Source organism: Salvelinus alpinus, chromosome 5, assembly GCF_045679555.1.
Source record: "Salvelinus alpinus chromosome 5, SLU_Salpinus.1, whole genome shotgun sequence".
In the NCBI taxonomy this organism is placed as follows: Eukaryota; Metazoa; Chordata; class Actinopteri; order Salmoniformes; family Salmonidae; genus Salvelinus; species Salvelinus alpinus.
The window spans coordinates 85,327,293-85,344,695 of record NC_092090.1 but is presented as its reverse complement, the minus strand read 5'-3'; the positions used below and the strand labels follow the sequence as shown (position 1 = coordinate 85,344,695).

The 17,403-nt window shown below is 42.1% G+C and overlaps 2 protein-coding genes across 12 annotated transcripts in view; one reads left to right on the top strand and one right to left on the bottom strand.

The window, feature by feature from the left end:
* The window catches only part of git2a (G protein-coupled receptor kinase interacting ArfGAP 2a), a 30,133-nt gene extending 14,488 nt beyond the window's left edge, over positions 1–15,645 (bottom strand). For 3 of the 8 annotated variants that reach the window (XM_071403928.1, XM_071403930.1, XM_071403933.1), the window contains exons 1-14: positions 13,816–14,517; positions 5,971–6,104; positions 5,726–5,838; positions 5,306–5,411; positions 5,128–5,214; positions 4,671–4,801; positions 4,420–4,514; positions 4,146–4,191; positions 3,550–3,601; positions 3,340–3,412; positions 2,983–3,080; positions 2,572–2,683; positions 2,273–2,412; positions 2,001–2,150 (exon numbers count right to left, since the gene is read on the bottom strand). In XM_071403928.1, the coding sequence (XP_071260029.1) occupies positions 2,001–2,150; positions 2,273–2,412; positions 2,572–2,683; positions 2,983–3,080; positions 3,340–3,412; positions 3,550–3,601; positions 4,146–4,191; positions 4,420–4,514; positions 4,671–4,801; positions 5,128–5,214; positions 5,306–5,411; positions 5,726–5,838; positions 5,971–6,104; positions 13,816–13,867 (1,389 nt within the window). In that variant the 5' untranslated portion in view covers positions 13,868–14,517. Of the gene's footprint in view, positions 1–2,000; positions 2,151–2,272; positions 2,413–2,571; positions 2,684–2,982; positions 3,081–3,339; positions 3,413–3,549; positions 3,602–4,145; positions 4,192–4,419; positions 4,515–4,670; positions 4,802–5,127; positions 5,215–5,305; positions 5,412–5,725; positions 5,839–5,970; positions 6,105–13,815; positions 14,520–15,230 lie in introns of those variants that run through there. The other 5 variants (XM_071403925.1, XM_071403927.1, XM_071403926.1 and 2 more) reach the window with 4 other exon arrangements.
* Positions 14,913–17,403, top strand: part of LOC139577110 (ankyrin repeat domain-containing protein 13A-like) — a 33,686-nt gene continuing 31,195 nt past the window's right edge. The window contains exons 1-2 of one of the 4 annotated variants that reach the window (XM_071403935.1): positions 14,913–15,188; positions 16,609–16,725. In XM_071403935.1, the coding sequence (XP_071260036.1) occupies positions 15,090–15,188; positions 16,609–16,725 (216 nt within the window). In that variant the 5' untranslated portion in view covers positions 14,913–15,089. Of the gene's footprint in view, positions 15,189–16,577; positions 16,726–17,403 lie in introns of all 4 variants that reach the window. The other 3 variants (XM_071403934.1, XM_071403936.1, XM_071403937.1) reach the window with 3 other exon arrangements.

Sequence of the window (17,403 nt, the reverse complement as noted above, 5' to 3'; positions counted from 1 at the left end):
GTCAGATAGCTAGCAACAATGACAAGAATTTGCCTTGTGGGGAAACATAGGTGTCTCATTTCAGCTTGTATCTGGTTAGTGATACCATGTCTTGCTTTGAGGTGTTCTGACTGATATCATGGCTATGCTAATATGGATCAAATTCGCTAGCTAGCTAACCAACAACTGTAACAATGTATTTGCGAGACAACAAGTGCTCATTGTGCAAATGTATTTATGTTTTCAAACATTTGGAGACTAAATATAGTTTACATGTTGTCAACAGTCTAAACCAATCCTATCTGTTTTGCCCCATAGTTGCACACGCGTGGGTATTGTTGCTAAACAACCAACCCGTCTACAGTGGGCTCTCAATTTTAAAGTAGTACATTTCTTATTCTACTTCTATGAGTTTACTAGTGGTTCATAAACAAAATGAAGAGATGCATACCGCCACCTACCGTGCTGGAGTTTATATAGTCTGAACGGGCATAAACCCAAGTTTGGTGATTTACTGCCACCTGCCGTGCTGGAATGTTTTCTCAGGAGTAAAATTCATTGGCTGATCCCTCCTACTGACCTGGATGGAATTCTGTGATCCAATTGAACCCATAGGAAGTCCCACCCAGTTGACTAGTTTAAAACAGTGTAAGCCCTCAATGACACTGCCCATTCCAAAACAGGCTTTTGCAAGTGCGCGCTCTATCCAACTCCATGGTCTGGTTGAAATCTAATGCAGGGTGAAGTGTGCCATTTCATTCATAGAGGGCAAGGGGGAAGTTCTCTTACAGCTAAGACAGAGTATCCAATCAGTTAAAACAATGCCAGCCCACATAGCTAAATCACATACTGTACACGTCCACCACTGAGGAATACCAGTTTGGCTTGTACTGTTTGTCCCATAGAACAATAGTATTCACAACCCAGGGCAAAGGGGTTCAAAGCCACGATCCGGAGCCTGTATGGCTGCTGTGGCTACGAAAACAGCTATTCAAAACAGCTCACTACCTTGTAAAGGCATTCCTCATATTTCTATGGTTTCTCAAATCGGTCCTTTAAAGGCCGTTTGTCACACCATCTATGCTTTTTAGGTCGACAGGCGGCTGTTGATTGGAGGAAATTATAGTTTGGTCTATTCCAAATCAAGTGGTGGGGCTGCTGTTGAGCTGAAACAAACTCCGGATTGTGGGATTTAGTATGATACATTATTGGGGTCAGAGGTAGGGAAGACTCCAGGTTAGAGCAAAACATTCTGTTAACACCCACTATGGAGCTGAACTCTAGAAGTGACTGTACTCCTGGGCTGTAAATAATATTTACCACAACAGAGGACCAATGGGACCTTTTGGTTTGATAAGGAAAATGCTGCACCCGTGTATAAGTAAGACCTGTGTGATCTCACACCTTCAAGTGGACAATTCTGATGAGCTAACTCTTTTTTTTAAAGTGTTGTAAAAAAAAAAAAAAAAAAAACGTATTAAAAATGACCGATGCTATGCTTACTATGTTAGTCACTGTGGAAACGACGAGGGGATGGAAACTCACAGTGCGAGTGATGTCATGCTGATTACTTGAGCATGCCTGTTAGTCATACCATATGAAATAACACAGCTTTTACTGTATCATACACTGTATACAGGGGAGGAGGGATATGGTTTTCCACAATGCAGTGGAGCAAGAATGCATCTCTTTAACACAAGTTTAAAAAAATATAGGAATAATATGTCAAGCTATAGAAGCCATTGTCTGAACATGGACTGAAACATGCTGTCCCAAACAGTGGAGCAAGAGGGAGAGTCTTGCCTTGCAGGAGAACCTCCCCAGCAGTCTGGTGGTTACTGGTTAGGACCCTCATTAGAAACCCAGTGTGTGAGGGGAGGTTACTGCATGGGGGAGGGACCAGAGCTCGGTTGACCAACCACAGTGCCGCCCCGAGTCCAGCCCTCCATCTCATAGGCCAAGAGGCGGACAGACCGGTAGTGTTAGTGATCTGATTGGTGGATCTCTGCAGTGGGTGGTACCTTTTTCTGCATCAGTCGCAGTTCGCCACTTAAGTTGCTGTTGACCTTCATCAGCTGCTTGATCTTGGCCTCCGAGGCCGACAGGGCGTGCTTCACCTCCAGGAACTCCTGCACTGTGACAGGCCCGTCTGACAGGTCCGAGTCCAGACTCTGTAGAGGAAAAAGTCAGCGATTGAAAAGCCAGACTGCAGGTGCTCATTTTCAGTACTGCATACAGTCCTGTACTTGAAATCCTTTACTTGGTTTGCGTGCAACGCCATCACGTTAGTTACCTTGGTCCGGTCCTTGCCCGAGGGTGGCTCCTGATCCGTGTCCTCGTCAGAGGCCACGCTGTCGTAGTCCGGCTGGTCATTGTCCAGACCCTCACTGCCGCGCTGGATGCTCACGCTTTTTAGGATAAGTTCAACGTTTTCTGTAACCACAAAGAAGCAAATGAGAAAATAAAAACACTTTAAAAAAAATGGGGCACCTTTCTCATTTCGTCGAAAGAACACAATTTTGATTGCATGTGTGTGTGAGCCATGTGTGTGTGAGAGAGAGGTAGTAGAGCCATTATTGTCCAGTACTCTACCTTTGGGACTCGTCGTAGAGTTCCCCAGCTGTCGACGCTTTGCGTCACTTAATATGTCGATGACAAGGGTTGCAAATTCATGTGCATTGAATCTCGCAAGTTTTTGCCGTCCCTGGAGAGAGAAATATTATACTAAATGTATCCTTTCCTATTGCATCTGATGACATTTCCTGATTTATTTTATTTATTTATTATTTGTTTACTTGTTTGACATCTTACTGCATTGTTAGGACCTAGTAACATAAGCATTTTGCTGCACCCACTATAATGTCTGCTAAACGGTGTACGCGACCAATAAACTTTCATTTGAAACAGAGAACTGGTCATATTTAAAGGGAGGGACAAAAACAGAGGGGGAGAATATACAGTTGAAACAAAAGTATCTATATCCACAGTACGCAGCAGGCTTGCCTGGTTTCGTGTTGATGAGTACTCTGGGTTCACAGGAAGGAAAGGCACCACGGTGGTGTCTGTCACCAGCGTGCTGTGGTTCTGTGTCACCAGCCATACTGTGCAGAACATACGAGTGTTGCATCAGGGCCATGTTCATTAGGAAACGTAAACAGAAAACTTTTTGCAACAGGAAACAAAAAATGCCTGTTTCTTATTGGATAAGTCAAGGTAGTCCCTCCCAGTTTCAGTCGGTTTTCTTCAGTTTGGTGCCTAATGAACACCATCAAGATGTTTAACTGGACATGGTGGACTAAATGCTAAGAAACAGGCACTGATGTTACTCCACATCACTGTCGATCCCTCGGTGTGTCTTACCTGCATCCGTCTCCCGTCTGTCCACCTCGTCATACACGTCCATCGCCAGCTCCTCAAACAAATGATTACTGAGCTGAAATGAAATTTGTGATATGTGAGAAATCAAACCAGAACTAGTTCTGTGATATGCTTTGGTTACATTATATGCGTCTCTATGCATTATGTACTGTATGATATTACAATCAAAACCTGAATGACTAGAACACTTACAGACTGGAGTTTCTTCTTTGCTGCCTTTGCCAGTTCTGATAAATCTAAACTGCTATAGATGGAAAAAATAAATCTGCTTAGCCTCTGATTTAGAATGGGAGGGAAAATGGTCAGACCTCATTATGATCAAATACTTACATGTTCCTTATCCATCAAAAGAGAGCAATACAAAAAGAGAACATGCTTCATTTGAGTTCAAATACCAGAACTATGCTATAATAAGACCAGAAATGTAGATTTTGCTCAGATATGCATTATAATAACAATGATTTTGTTGTTTTAACTATGCAACAACTGCTTTGACCTATTTCCTCTCATGCTTGTTACAAAAAGCCACAGAACATGTCCTGGCAGGCCCAAGAGTTGGATTGCACGGTCAAATAACAGCTCATGGTTTCTTAATTATATATATTTTTTATCTAAGAACAATCCCCACAGTGATATTTCATTAGTCTGGTCCCAGATATGTTTAAGCTTTTTTGACAAATCTTCTGGTTGTCATTTGGCATGACAACAAACAGGGGTTGGCTATACAGCACAAACAGTCTGGGACCAGAATAGTATATTATGCATTGACCTACACAATGCTTCCTTACCTGTCGGCCATCTGTGGGACGATGAAGTGTTGGCCATTTTTATGATCTGAAAGCAAGCACGGACATATTATGGATTGTTGTGATTAGAACTCATGGGAGTTACAGTATGTGATGTTGAGTAACCCCCGAAACTAGGCTGCAAACATTGAGTGCGTGTTGATTTAACAGGCAAAAAACAATGCTATGTTTTAACTGCAGCTGACAGAGGTTTGGAAAAATGGACACACAAGGCTTGCAGTCTAGCTTGAGAAGGCAAAGGACTCTCGTCACTTACCAGGCTTTCTCCCACAGAGATAGAAAGCCAGTCTGTCAGTAAGTTCATACTGAATCTCCACCAGCCTATCAGCCAGGTCATGGTAGCCAGCTTGCCTGAGAAACACACGAGAGAAACCAGTTATGCCTCTTCTTGCCCATAACAGCCAGCCTGGTAGCAAAGCCACACTTACTTTTGTTTATGACTTGGACAAAATAAGTTTAATATTCTGAATGGTGAACTATCCCTTTAAAGGCTGGATGCTGCAGTACCTTGCATAGTCAATGGGAGTCTTGGCGCTGGTGTCGGGGGCGCCGGGGTCAGCCCCGTAGACTGTCAGCAGCTCGGCCTGAAACACCTGGCCTGCCTTGGCAGCCACATGCAGCGGCGTATTCCCTTTTTCCTGAAGGACAGGTAAGACACCACCCATACGTGAACAATTAAAACTAGGAAGAAAGAGAGACTTCAACACATAGATAGGGTGTGAGAAAGGGTAAAGGTCTGTTCACACTGCTTGTGGCATAAACACTACGCCACAAAAGGTTAAACCTATGAAAAGGCTTCCTTTTTGGAATGTTTTTTTCCACGAGCAGTGTTCTACTAAGTTGCTCTTGTACCTGTGAGCAAAACAGTAATTCTGGTAGTAAAAATGTAGTATTAACATGCTGTTAAGGATATGTTTAGAAGCTGGATAGGGGAGAAATGAGATGAGTGATCAGAGAGTCTTACTGGGTGAAAGAAGTTGGCCTGGGCTCCCAGAGAGAGTAACCTCAGACATGTCTCCAGGTTACCAGTTCGGACACTGGAGTGAAGTTGCTGAGAGAAAATAAAATCAACATCTATTAGTAAAATATTGCTTATTCAAGCTGAATAAACCTTCATTAGCACAGAGTGGCCGAGATATCACCTTGCTTAAGTCCTTGGCAGTGAAGCTGTCGTCATCTCGACAAGGCATCCGGTGGACAAAAGACAGCATTTGGTATTTGGCCTTTATGAACTCTGTCTTATTTGGACTATGGGAATGACAAAAAGAAGAGGGGGTAAACAGCAGAGAAATGGAGTAGAGAGCCTCGTGGGAGGATATCCAGCACTTAAATTTCAAGCAACACTCACTCTTAGGTTCCCAATACCTTTGTCACGCTATCGTGCTGACCCAAACCAGCACTTTGGTGAATGTGTAACCAGGTCAATGCAGTTTAGCATGGTTCGTATCAGCTCAGTAGTGTGAAAAAGGTACTAGTGCAACTGGGCCAAATGTCCCTCCTTCACTTGTGAATAAGAGTACACTCCTGGCTCACTAGGCAGCCATCAAACGCTCATGACTCACTGTACTTTGTCCTGAGGGTTGGCCTTGCGTTTCCCACTCATCACCGACGCTGGGTCCAGTAGAGAGTGTTCCCATATCGAATTTGCACTGTTGTTGTATAACATCTGAACCATCTGATTAAAAGACAAAGATATGATCAATTAAATGAAACATACCAACAGTCTGTTCTATCACAAAAGCATAAAAGGGGATAGCTTTGACCACAGTAAAGAGGTGTGTGTGTGTGTGTGTGTTGGGGATCTTACCTGTAGCTGTGTAGGAGCCCATGGTGTGTGAGTCAGGTGACGCACTTGGGAGCTGTGTCTGCCCAGACTCCGATGAACACTACAGCACTCGTCGCAGATCAACACGCCCCTGTTCACAGAAGCCCAGCGAGGCTCTAAGCATAAAGGAAAAAAATACATACCTACAGTAAATAAATACATACAAACACATTCAACCAAATATTTCACCAACTCAATTGCAAAGCCTCATTTGGCTTTTGTTCATTAATTTGTAATACCATGTAGTTGAATACACAGAAGGACCTGTGGGGGTAAATGCACTGGCACAGTGCTTGTCTGATTCTCATCCTAGCCTACAGCTTAATGATCACTCATTACAACAACTGCCACTTTTCATATCATCTAGAGCAGGGGTGTCAAACTCATTCCACGGAGGGCCTAGTGTCTGCAGGTTTTTGGTTTTTCCTTTCAATAAAGCCCTAGACAACCAGGTGTGGGGAGTTCCTAACTAATTAGTGATGTTAATTCATCAATCAAGTACAAGGGAGGAGCGAAAACCCGCAGACACTCGGCCCCCCGTGGAATGAGTTTGACACCTGTGATCTAGAGTCTACATCAGCAGTCACTGTTTGAAATCAATCATCAAGCCAACACTTACACAGCTTTCCTTGGTTACTGGCACCTTCCTCATGACTGGGCCTTTCCACTGCTCCTCACATTCATTATTCAAATCTCTGGCATGCTGCCTTTGGCAGCCAGGCCACTTCACTTCTCACTCAGCTGCAAACTCACTCTGGCCACAGCCTCTCCATTCTGGTGGCATCCCAGTTGGGCTACACTGACAAGACAGCCGGCCCAGATACACCCTTGGAATCTATATGCCTGAACTGATCCTGCCTGAACTGATCCTGCCTGTAGATAAAGGAAACACCAATTGAGGCTAACATGGAGACAACCTCAGGGCACATTATTCTGATAGCACTAACTTCTATTGACAGACTTTTTTCAAAGCTGTCACATAATGACAATGCAAGTCATATAAGAAATAGCAAATAGCTCCTATAGGCTAAACTGTCCGTTTAGGTAGTGAAGTCATGCAGAGCGCAAAGTGGAAGTTGAACCACACATTTCCTCTTTCACTAGCTAACTTCCATCTAAACCACAAAATATGTGCACATTACAGGATTGTGCACTCCACCGAGCAACGTCTTGGATGGTAGTCTCATTCTAGGCTCATGATGGGGGTGAGCATGAGAGATTCATCATAGATCACACAGACCTTCAAAAGAGAACCGCTAACTACAGAGAGAACTGAAACTTATTTGAACTTGCACACCGTGCTGCTGGTAAAGTAACAGCAAACACCCAGAGAGAGGGAGGGACAGGCCTACTGAGACAGACTGTATACAAACCATGGAGCAAGACATCACTCACTTTCAGTCTCTTCAAAACACAAGCACGTCAGTATTAAGGGATGTTAGATTTCTGTATTTTCAGCAGCAGTCTCTTCCCTAGTTTAATTTCAAGGTGTGACGCAAATGACTCCAAAACATAGGCTAATCTGGACCCACTTTGTCAATTGAAACCAACAGACCAGCTCTTAAGGCAGGGGGCAACAGATGTACCATGAGGACTGCCTTAATGCCCCTGACCTGCATTCTCCTCACCATGTGACCCGATAAGCACAAGGAGAGAAGTGATCAAGTGATCTGCTGATCATTATCTCGTCAGAGAATGCTCTGTTTTCAACAACTGAGCCCTGGAGTCAAAACTAAATAGGCTAGGCTGTGTTTTCTTCTAAACCCCTGTTTATTATGTTTGAGTTGGTTGAGACTTGAGTAGACGTTCACGCCCCCTGAGTAACTTGCTCTTTCACTTCAAAATAGATATATGCAGAACCTTCAGTCAAGAATTTTGGCGAGTACTGCAATGAATGTCTAAATACAGTATCGGTGTCGACAGTGTGTTAGCTTAAACACTTTGTGGCATTTCATTGAGATGCATGCTGCTAGCTCATGTTACTGACCAACTTACAATTACTCACTATTGACGGGAGCGTCATAACATCTAAAATGACTACATTTCACTGACAAACTTACCAACATATAGGTTGACTAACAAACAAAATTGCAACTCATAAACAGAGAAGCAAATTGCAAAACTGGTCGACTGCCACTCTGAAATGATGAGTGGCAGTGGGGTTGTCACGTCTCTCTGGCAACAGCTGAAATGTGTGTGTGTTGGGGCTGCAGACCAGTCAGGCTCCTGCACCTGGTGTACCGTTCTGCGTCTCTTCCTCTTCCTGCCCAGTGAGAGCTGGGTGCTGAGAAGCCCACTCTTTCGTCAACAAGTGTAAAGTGCTGCTAAATTAAAACGCACGTCTGTACCCGCTAAAAATATTCAGACCCCAACAACAACTGGTAACAGCCCCACAGAGGGGCAGTCCAGGCCAACTGGTGTCAGGAGGGAGGGACATTGACACATTTTTAATAGGACTGTCAGGGAATGGGATATAGCAAAATGCTGAAATGGATATAATGAAGTGCAATGAGTGGTAAGATACATTGGGTATGGGCTAGCCTACTTCAGAATGGCTCTAGGCTACTACAGGGCAATTACACGATAAGAGAATGATACTTAGACTTCGATTTGTCACTTTAAAATGTGTGTCAAACAAAACAAATCAATGATTGCAAAGTTAAACAAACCATACAACTTTATGCACAAGGACAACTTTGAACAATTTCAACTGAACATTTTACAAAAACAGATTTCCTTGAAGAACAGTGTAGGTACACGGTCTCAGCATAATTCTGTTACTGTAGAATTGCCCTACAGCTTAACCATCGTCCCCAAGTTTAATTGCTAGAGAGAGCCGGCTGGAGGACGAGATTACATACAGCTAGGCCTACTTATTGCCACAATTAGGCTAGGCCTATTTACTAAGTAGGCTTTTCAATATTATTCTAAACAAGCAGCATTCCTCTTTTAACTTGGCACATCAACAACTGACAAAATGACAATAGAAAGCCCCATCTACCACTATTTGTTTGAGACAAACATTTCAGGAAAAAGTGCACATGCTTTAAGCCTAAACTGATTTTTTTTTAACTCTGTGAGAGAGTCTAAATGTGTACTATGTACTGATAGAAGAACTTAAATCAGCAGTGGAGGAAGAGGCACAATAAAGATGTGGAACATTTTATACAAAGTCAAATACAATAGCCACAATTCTCACTGCATCCTCAGCAACTAGTCAATTCAGTCAACATCCTGTTTTTCTTCCTATGCTAATTGGAAAACATCATTCCAGTACGAAACGGACTAAACATTATCCAAAACGGCCCTCACAACGCAGCACTGAAGCCATTACTCTCTCACAGAGAAACAGCATGGTACATGTTTTCTACCCATTTCAGATGAGCTCTAAGTGTGTTTTCACATATAGTCCTCCAAAATAACAGATCTCAGTCCTCTTTAAAAGAGAACTCTGGAGTAAAAAAAATAAGCAAAATAACTTAGTTGTCGTTGTATTCACACTGCCCATGCCATTGAATGAGGACTCAACTCTTCTGCCAGTTCACTTCACCCATTTTGTGGTCTCAGTCCTCTTTGCATTCACATTGCTACATTCAAAAAGGAAACAAGATCTTTTTACAACATTCACTCAATGCACTCTGGGTTTTCACAAACTGCAGGACAAGCCATTCCATCAGAACGTGTTATCGGACATCTAGACACCTACTTACATTTTGGAAGTTAATAGATTGCATTTAGTTAAAAGATGACATAATAATTCTAATCAGAAGATACTATCAAAATGTAAATATTATTGGTAACAAAATAAAATTGGCCTAGCAGAAGAATAACTGCAGATTAAATAATGCTGTAATTGAAAATTGTACACCCAATGTAGACTACTGCTCCTAAAATAGAATTGAGCTAGAATTGATTTTGTACCCTATGTTGTGATTCTCATTAAATATGTTGTCGTCCTCCCACTATTCAAACCCCACAATACAATAAACAATTTATGAAGCTCTCTTAGCCGATAGAACAAATATTGAAAGCAATTAATCTGAACTGAAAACACTACAAATATCTTTTTCCCCCCTGTGCATCCAAAAATGGCACACATTTTTTCCCACGAACCTGCACATCTTCTCTCGTTTGAGGAACCAATGTGAGGGGTTATGGCAGGGGAAACGGTGTTGCATTGGGGAGCTTTGTGTTCACATTGCCCTAAAAAAGGTAACCGGACCACAGAATTCAAGCGAACTAAACTCAGACCACCTCTCAAGATGGTCTCAGTTCAGTTTGCTTTGTGGCCTCTTTTGAGGGATCTGAGTTCCTTTAGAGTGCTCACACACTGCACAAAAAATTAAGAGAACTGCACTGAGTTCACAAAAAGTGTGAAAGCACCCGAAATTGTTTACTAACCACTGATAAAGAGAGCCTCTGAATGAAGTGACAACACCAATCTTAATTTTTTTAAATAAAAATTTCACCTTTATTTACCTAGGCAAGACAGTTAAGAACAAATTAATATTTACAATGACGGCCTACATCGGCCAAACCCGGACGACGCTGGGCCAATTGTGCGCCGCCCTATGGGACTCACAATCACAGCCAGTTGTTATACAACCTTGTAATCTCAGGTTGACAGTTGGTTCATTTCCCCCAAAATGAACAGCAGAGACTGTAACTATGGGACCCAACCAGTTCAGATGTGGAAGAAGCATGCAACCTGGTCTGATCTACTCATCATCATGAGTTTTGACAACTTAAAAAGGTACTCCGCGATATGACGCAAATGCAGAAAATAAACAGCATAGTGTGTCAACTTCCGCAACAACTAAGAGAGTTGAAGCTCAACTTCGCCTCTGTTTTGGTCCCGTGGCTACCACGCTGTAACAGCGAACCCGTGCGAGAGTGAAGTCTTGCATCTCGCTCATCTTAATAACTGCAGTGCTGCTTGTGACAACATCCTTTTGCGGAGTCTACCTTTAAGTTTTCAAAACTCATTCCGGAAGGGCAATTAAAACAGAAGCACCTCTATCCAGGGTTTCCCAAACTCGGTGCTGGGCGACCCCGTGCAAATTTAGTTTTTTGCCCTAGCACTACACAGTTGATTAAAATAATCAAAGCTTGATGAGTTGGTTATTTGAATTAGCTCTGTAGTGCTATGGCAAAAAACAAAATGTGCACCGGGGAGGGGGGAGCCCAGGACAGAGTTTGGGGAACCCTACTCTAGGTTAGTGGAATCTAAAACCATGACCACAGGGAAATCTTATCCTTTCTGTCATGATTCTTCAGAAATCTGCAGCCAGCCAGACACAGGAAGACGATCAACACTAAACACCCACAGTCAGTTGTGTATTAATTATGTGAAACAAACAGAAAATGTTAGCAACAAAAACTAGTTTCTATTGGTCAGATTCATAAAGGTCCCTCCCCGTTTGGTTCCTAGAGTAAACAGTTTCGGTTGAAAAACATTTTGCAATACACGAAACGTTTTGCAACGGAATCCACGTAATGAATACACCCCTGGTGTGCAAAAAGGCCATGGTGAACACAACTACACCACATTGTAACAGTATATTCTGATATTTGATAGAAGAGACACTTGATTGTTGTGTGTGTATGCCATGTCATACACTTACAGTTTAAGTCGGAAGTTTACATACACCTTAGCCAAATACATTTAAACTCAGTTCTTCACAATTCCTGAAATTTAATCCAAGTAAAAATGCCCTGTTTTAGGTCAGTTAGGATCACCACTTTATTTTAAGAATTTGTAACGTCAGAATAATAGTGGTGAGAATGATTTATTTCAGCTTTTATTTGTTTCATCACATTCCCAGTTGGTCAGAAGTTTACATTGCCTTTAAATGGTTTAACTTGGGTCAAACGTTTCGGGTAGCCTTCCACAAGCTTCCCACAATAAGTTGGGTGAATTTTGGCCCATTCCTCCTGACAGAGCTGGTGTAACTGAGTTTGGTTTGTAGGCCTCCTTGCTCGCACACGCTTTTTCAGTTCTGCCCACAAATATTCTAAAGAATTGAGATCAGGGCTTTGTGATGGCTACTCCAATACCTTGACTTTGTTGTCCTTAAGCCATTTTGCCACAACTTTGGAAGTATGCTTGGGGTCATTGTCCATTTGGAAGACCCATTTGCGCCCAAGCTATAACTTCCTGACTGATGTCTTGACATGTTGCTTCAATAGATCTACATAATTTTCCTACCTCATGATACCATCTATTTTGTGAAGTGCACCAGTCCCTCCTGCAGCAAAGCACCCCCACAACATGATGCTGCCACCCCCGTGCTTCACGGTCGGGATGGTGTTCTTCGGCTTGCAAGCCTCCCCCTTTTTCCTCCAAACATAACGATGGTCATTATGGCCAAACAGTTCTATTTTTGTTTCATCAGACCAGAGGACATTTCCCACAAAATAACGATCTTTGTCCTCATGTGCAGTTGCAAACCGTAGTCTGGCTTTTTATGGCGGTTTTGGAGCAGTGGCTTCTTCTGTGCTGAGCGGCCTTTCAGGTTATGTCAATATAGGACTTGTTTTACTGTGGATATAGATACTTTGTACCCGTTTCCTCCAGCATCTTCACAAGGTCCTTTGCTGTCGGTTTGGGATTGATTTGCACTTTTCCCACCAAAGTATGTTCCTCTCTAGGAGACAGGACGCGTCTCCTTCCTGAGCGGTATGACGACTGCGTGGTCCCATGGTGTTTATACTTGCGTACTAATGTTTGTACAGATGAATGTGGTACATTCAGTCGTTTGGAAATTGCTCCCATGGATGAACCAGACGTGTGGAGGTCTACGTTTTGGAGGTCTTGGCTGATTTCTTTTGATTTTCCCATGATGTCAAACAAAGAGGCACTGGGTTTGAAGGTAAGCCTTGAAATAAATCCACAGGTACACCTCCAAATGACTCAAATGATGTCAATTAGCCTATCAGACGCTTCTAAAGCCATGACATCCTTTCTGGAATTTTCCAAACTGTTTAAAGGCACAGTCAACTTAGTATATGTAAACTTCTGACCCACTGGAATTGTGACAGTGAATTATAAGTGAAATAATCTGTCTGTAAACAATTGTTGGAAAAATTGTGTCATGCATAAAGTAGATGTCCTAACCAACTTGCCAAAACTATAGTTTGTTAACAAAGACATTTGTGGAGTGGTTCTAAAACGAGTTTTAATGACTCCAACCTAAGTGTATGTAAACTTCCAACTTCAACTGTACCTTGGCAGATTATCAAAAAAAGGTGTATATTCAAATTTACACAGACTAGAGGCAATGGTCTGTGTGACACTTAACAAAACTTCAACTGATAATCACATCAAATACATTGTCATTGTAGCAACACTTTGATAGGAAATCATCTTTGAAATGATTATGCCTGTAAAATAAAATAAAAACACATTGTATTGGAATAGCCACACCATGATGACATCATGCAAAGAAGACTTGCATGACTCATGCACGGACTCAGGAGATGGCTCTGTGCATTATTGTACATCCAATGAACGAGCAGTAATTACATGTTACACTGTAGTTGACAACGTTGGCTACATAGGGGAAGACATTGCTTGTAACAAAACTGAAGGCCACAGCTGCCAACAACTCAACTGTCCTGGTACCTAGTTTATCTAACCTAATATCATGCTTAATTTGAGCTCATATACGTGCTAGCTACATAAACCAACACATTAGTCTATGTAGCTAGTTATAGCTAAATCTATTAGCCATATTAATACTTGACAGGTATTCTGCCTGGATTATGTATGGTTTGGCTAACCACAGCTAGCTACTCACATTTGATCAGTAACGTTAAGTGACTTACCTGGCACACTGCAATCAGCGCATAGCTCACTATTCCTTAATCGTTTAGACATCCTTGCAGAGATAAAAATGTCAATGGAATTGGTGAGTCTGTTTATTTACTCATTTGATGCGGTGGCAGAATTTAGCTAAGCGAATAACATAAAAACAGCTGTTGAAAAAAAATACAGATCAGTTTGGCAAGGAGCAAATAGTAAGTACAAAGAAAATCTGGTTCCTCTATTTAGTTTCTTGCTCCAACAACGCTACCGTACCGCTAAATGACTTGTGTTAGCAGCTTGCACACAACAAGCAGCTGCGATTGTCACGACGGAAATTCTCTTGCCACTAGTCTGTAACAGCCAGAGAGGAAGAGGCGAGATGCTCTTTGCGTTAGCCGAGCCAGCTCGTCAAAGTACACTCTGGAATTACGAAATATATCCAACGTGGACAGCGGACTGCAGCAATACACTACGTAAAAATAATGTCTAATTCGGTGGCTGACAGAACGCAAACCGCTAATGGATGATGTAGCTACGGGGTGAACTTCCTGTACATAATGTAAAATGGTCAGCCAAACGACTAGCTAGGTAACTAGCTACTGACATCACTTTAATTAAACAAGTTGAGCAAACTAGCTAGCCGTCTGCCAGATATGTGTGCTAACTACACTGAGCTATAATAAGAAGGCTAACGAGTTGTTGTTGCGTGAAAGGGATGTGACGTCTATGGTAAACGAGATTGGGGGAATTGTGTAATTGATTTGCAGTTTAATTGCGCAACATGCACCACTTACAATATTAAAGCATATTTCTATATTTACCATACAAAATCAAATTATATTTACGAAAAAGTATTTGGCACAAATTAGTAAAGACCTGCTTCCCCTGGCCATAGCGTAAATGGTCACGTCCTTGCTTGGAACAATCCATTTTTCAAGAAGGGGACTATATTATTAGTCAATATTAAACTTAACTTTTCTTTATTTCAGAAATATATACATGTACTTATATTTATTCTGAAATATAGTTCAATATTGGTATTTATCCTCTGCCAAAATTAATTTGTAGAACAAATCGTTTATTTCAAACACCCCTATCCCAATAGTCTCAACTTGACACTTCCTTGTTTTTCGAAAGTTTTATTTTGTAGAAGTTGGCTAGCAAAATTGGACATGAATCCTGTTGGAATATGGAGATGACTTGATTCATATTTCTTCAACTTTAACGTTTAGCTTAGGTTGTCCATGGCTGTAAATATACGCTAGCTACATTGAGAAGTTCGAAGTAGGGGAATATGTTATCCGCGGTCAACGAAGATTTTAGGGTGAAATTTCCACTACATTCATTGGTCTGGGAAAATGATTACAGGAATTTGGAAAACGAGTCAACAAAGGTATGTCAAAATATGGACACTGAGTTAGCTACAACTACTCACCTTGTTGGCCGCCTTTTTATAGCTACATCTCTATCTGCTTCAAAATGGCTGAAACCAGCGTTAGCTACTTGGCTAACTTCTTGCTAGTTACCGGCGTTAGCTTCTTGGCCTGACATGCATAACCATACAATTTGACTGGTGTAATTCCTAGGTATGCAATTATATCCGTTCACAGAATGCCATGTTGCAACAATGATCGCGATGATACACGTGTATTTTAACTTAACTAACTAGTCAGCCTTCTAGCGAATACTTTGCATGGGTTATTAACTGGTGTTCGACACGACACCAGGGGTGTGTTCATTAGTCGCAGACCGTTGCAGGAAACCGTTTCATTTAGGATCCAAAGATTATGGATATACTGACAAGATACATGTCTCTCCGCCCTAACAATAGGAGTCGTTGTCCACAAAGCGGCACGGTGGGCTGTCTGTCTCTCCTTCATTTGGATTGGTGGATACATCTCATTATTGTAATCTGTTTTTGAATATTCGATGGAGTTGTTGACGTCAACTGCCTGTATTCAATGGAGAGAGACCCTGTGCTACAGGGAGTTACCGGCTTCCTTAAAGCAAGGTGTAATATCTTTGATTCCCGAACCTAATAAGGATAGTCTTTATATAGACAACTGGAGGCCCATAGCCTTTGAATAATGATGGAAAATGATTTGCCCTTGTATTTGCTAAGAGGTTGAAACAAGGCTTATATCATATAATTGATGAAGAACAATCTGGTTTTATGCATGGTCGCCACATTAGTCATAACATCAGGTTGATCTTAGATATGATTGACTATAATGACCTCATCCTTGATGATAGTTTTCTTATGTTTGTTGATTTTTATAAAGCTTTTGACACTGTAGAACATGAGTTTATGTTCAAAGCAATAACTTTTTTTCGGTTTGGTATCTTTTTTTTAAGCAGTCCCAACTTTATATAGTGGTTGTACTAGCTCTGTGAAATTAGCTCACGGGACATCCCGTGGCATTAGGCAGGGCTGCCCAATTAGTCAATTTTTTTATTGGTTACTCAAATTATGGCTCTTCATATCAAGAAAGCGAATTTTCAAAGTGTTTCAGCACTTGGCAAGGAATTTAAACTATGTCAACTGGCTGATGATACCACCATATTTTTGAGAGACAGGAATGAGGTTTCTAAAGTAGTTTCCTGTATTGAAGACTATTCCATAGTTTCAGGTTTGAAAATTAATATCAATATATCAGTCTTATTTCCACTCAAGGACTGTGTTTTACAGGAAGTATATGGTATCCCAATTAAAGATAAGGTGACTTATCTAAGTCTTCTAACCCTAACCCTAACCCTAACCCCTGGACCCAAACTGTTACAGACCTATATCCATCCTGCCCTGCCTATCTAAGGTCTTCGAAAGCCAAGTCAACAAACAGATCACTGACCATCTCGAATCCCACCGTACCTTCTCCGCTGTGCAGTCCGGTTTCCGAGCCGGTCACGGATGCACCTCAGCCACGCTCAAGGTACTAAACGACATCATAACCGCCATCGATAAAAGACATTACTGTGCAGCCGTCTTCATCGACCTGGCCAAGGCTTTCGACTCTGTCAATCACCATATTCTTATCGGCAGACTCAGTAGCCTCGGTTTTTCTAATGACTGCCTTGCCTGGTTCACCAACTACTTTGCAGACAGAGTTCAGTGTGTCAAATCGGAGGGCATGTTGTCCGGTCCTCTGGCAGTCTCTATGGGGGTACCACAGGGTTCAATTCTCGGGCCGACTCTTTTCTCTGTATACATCAATGATGTTGCTCTTGCTGCGGGCGATTCCCTGATCCACCTCTACGCAGACGACACCATTCTATATACTTCCGGCCCTTCCTTGGACACTGTGCTATCTAACCTCCAAACGAGCTTCAATGCCATACAACACTCCTTCCGTGGCCTCCAACTGCTCTTAAACGCTAGTAAAACCAAATGCATGCTTTTCAACCGTTCGCTGCCTGCACCCGCACGCCCGACTAGCATCACCACCCTGGACGGTTCCGACCTAGAATATGTGGACATCTATAAGTACCTAGGTGTCTGGCTAGACTGCAAACTCTCCTTCCAGACTCATATCAAACATCTCCAATCCAAAATCAAATCAAGAATCGGCTTTCTATTCCGCAACAAAGCCTCCTTCACTCACGCCGCCAAA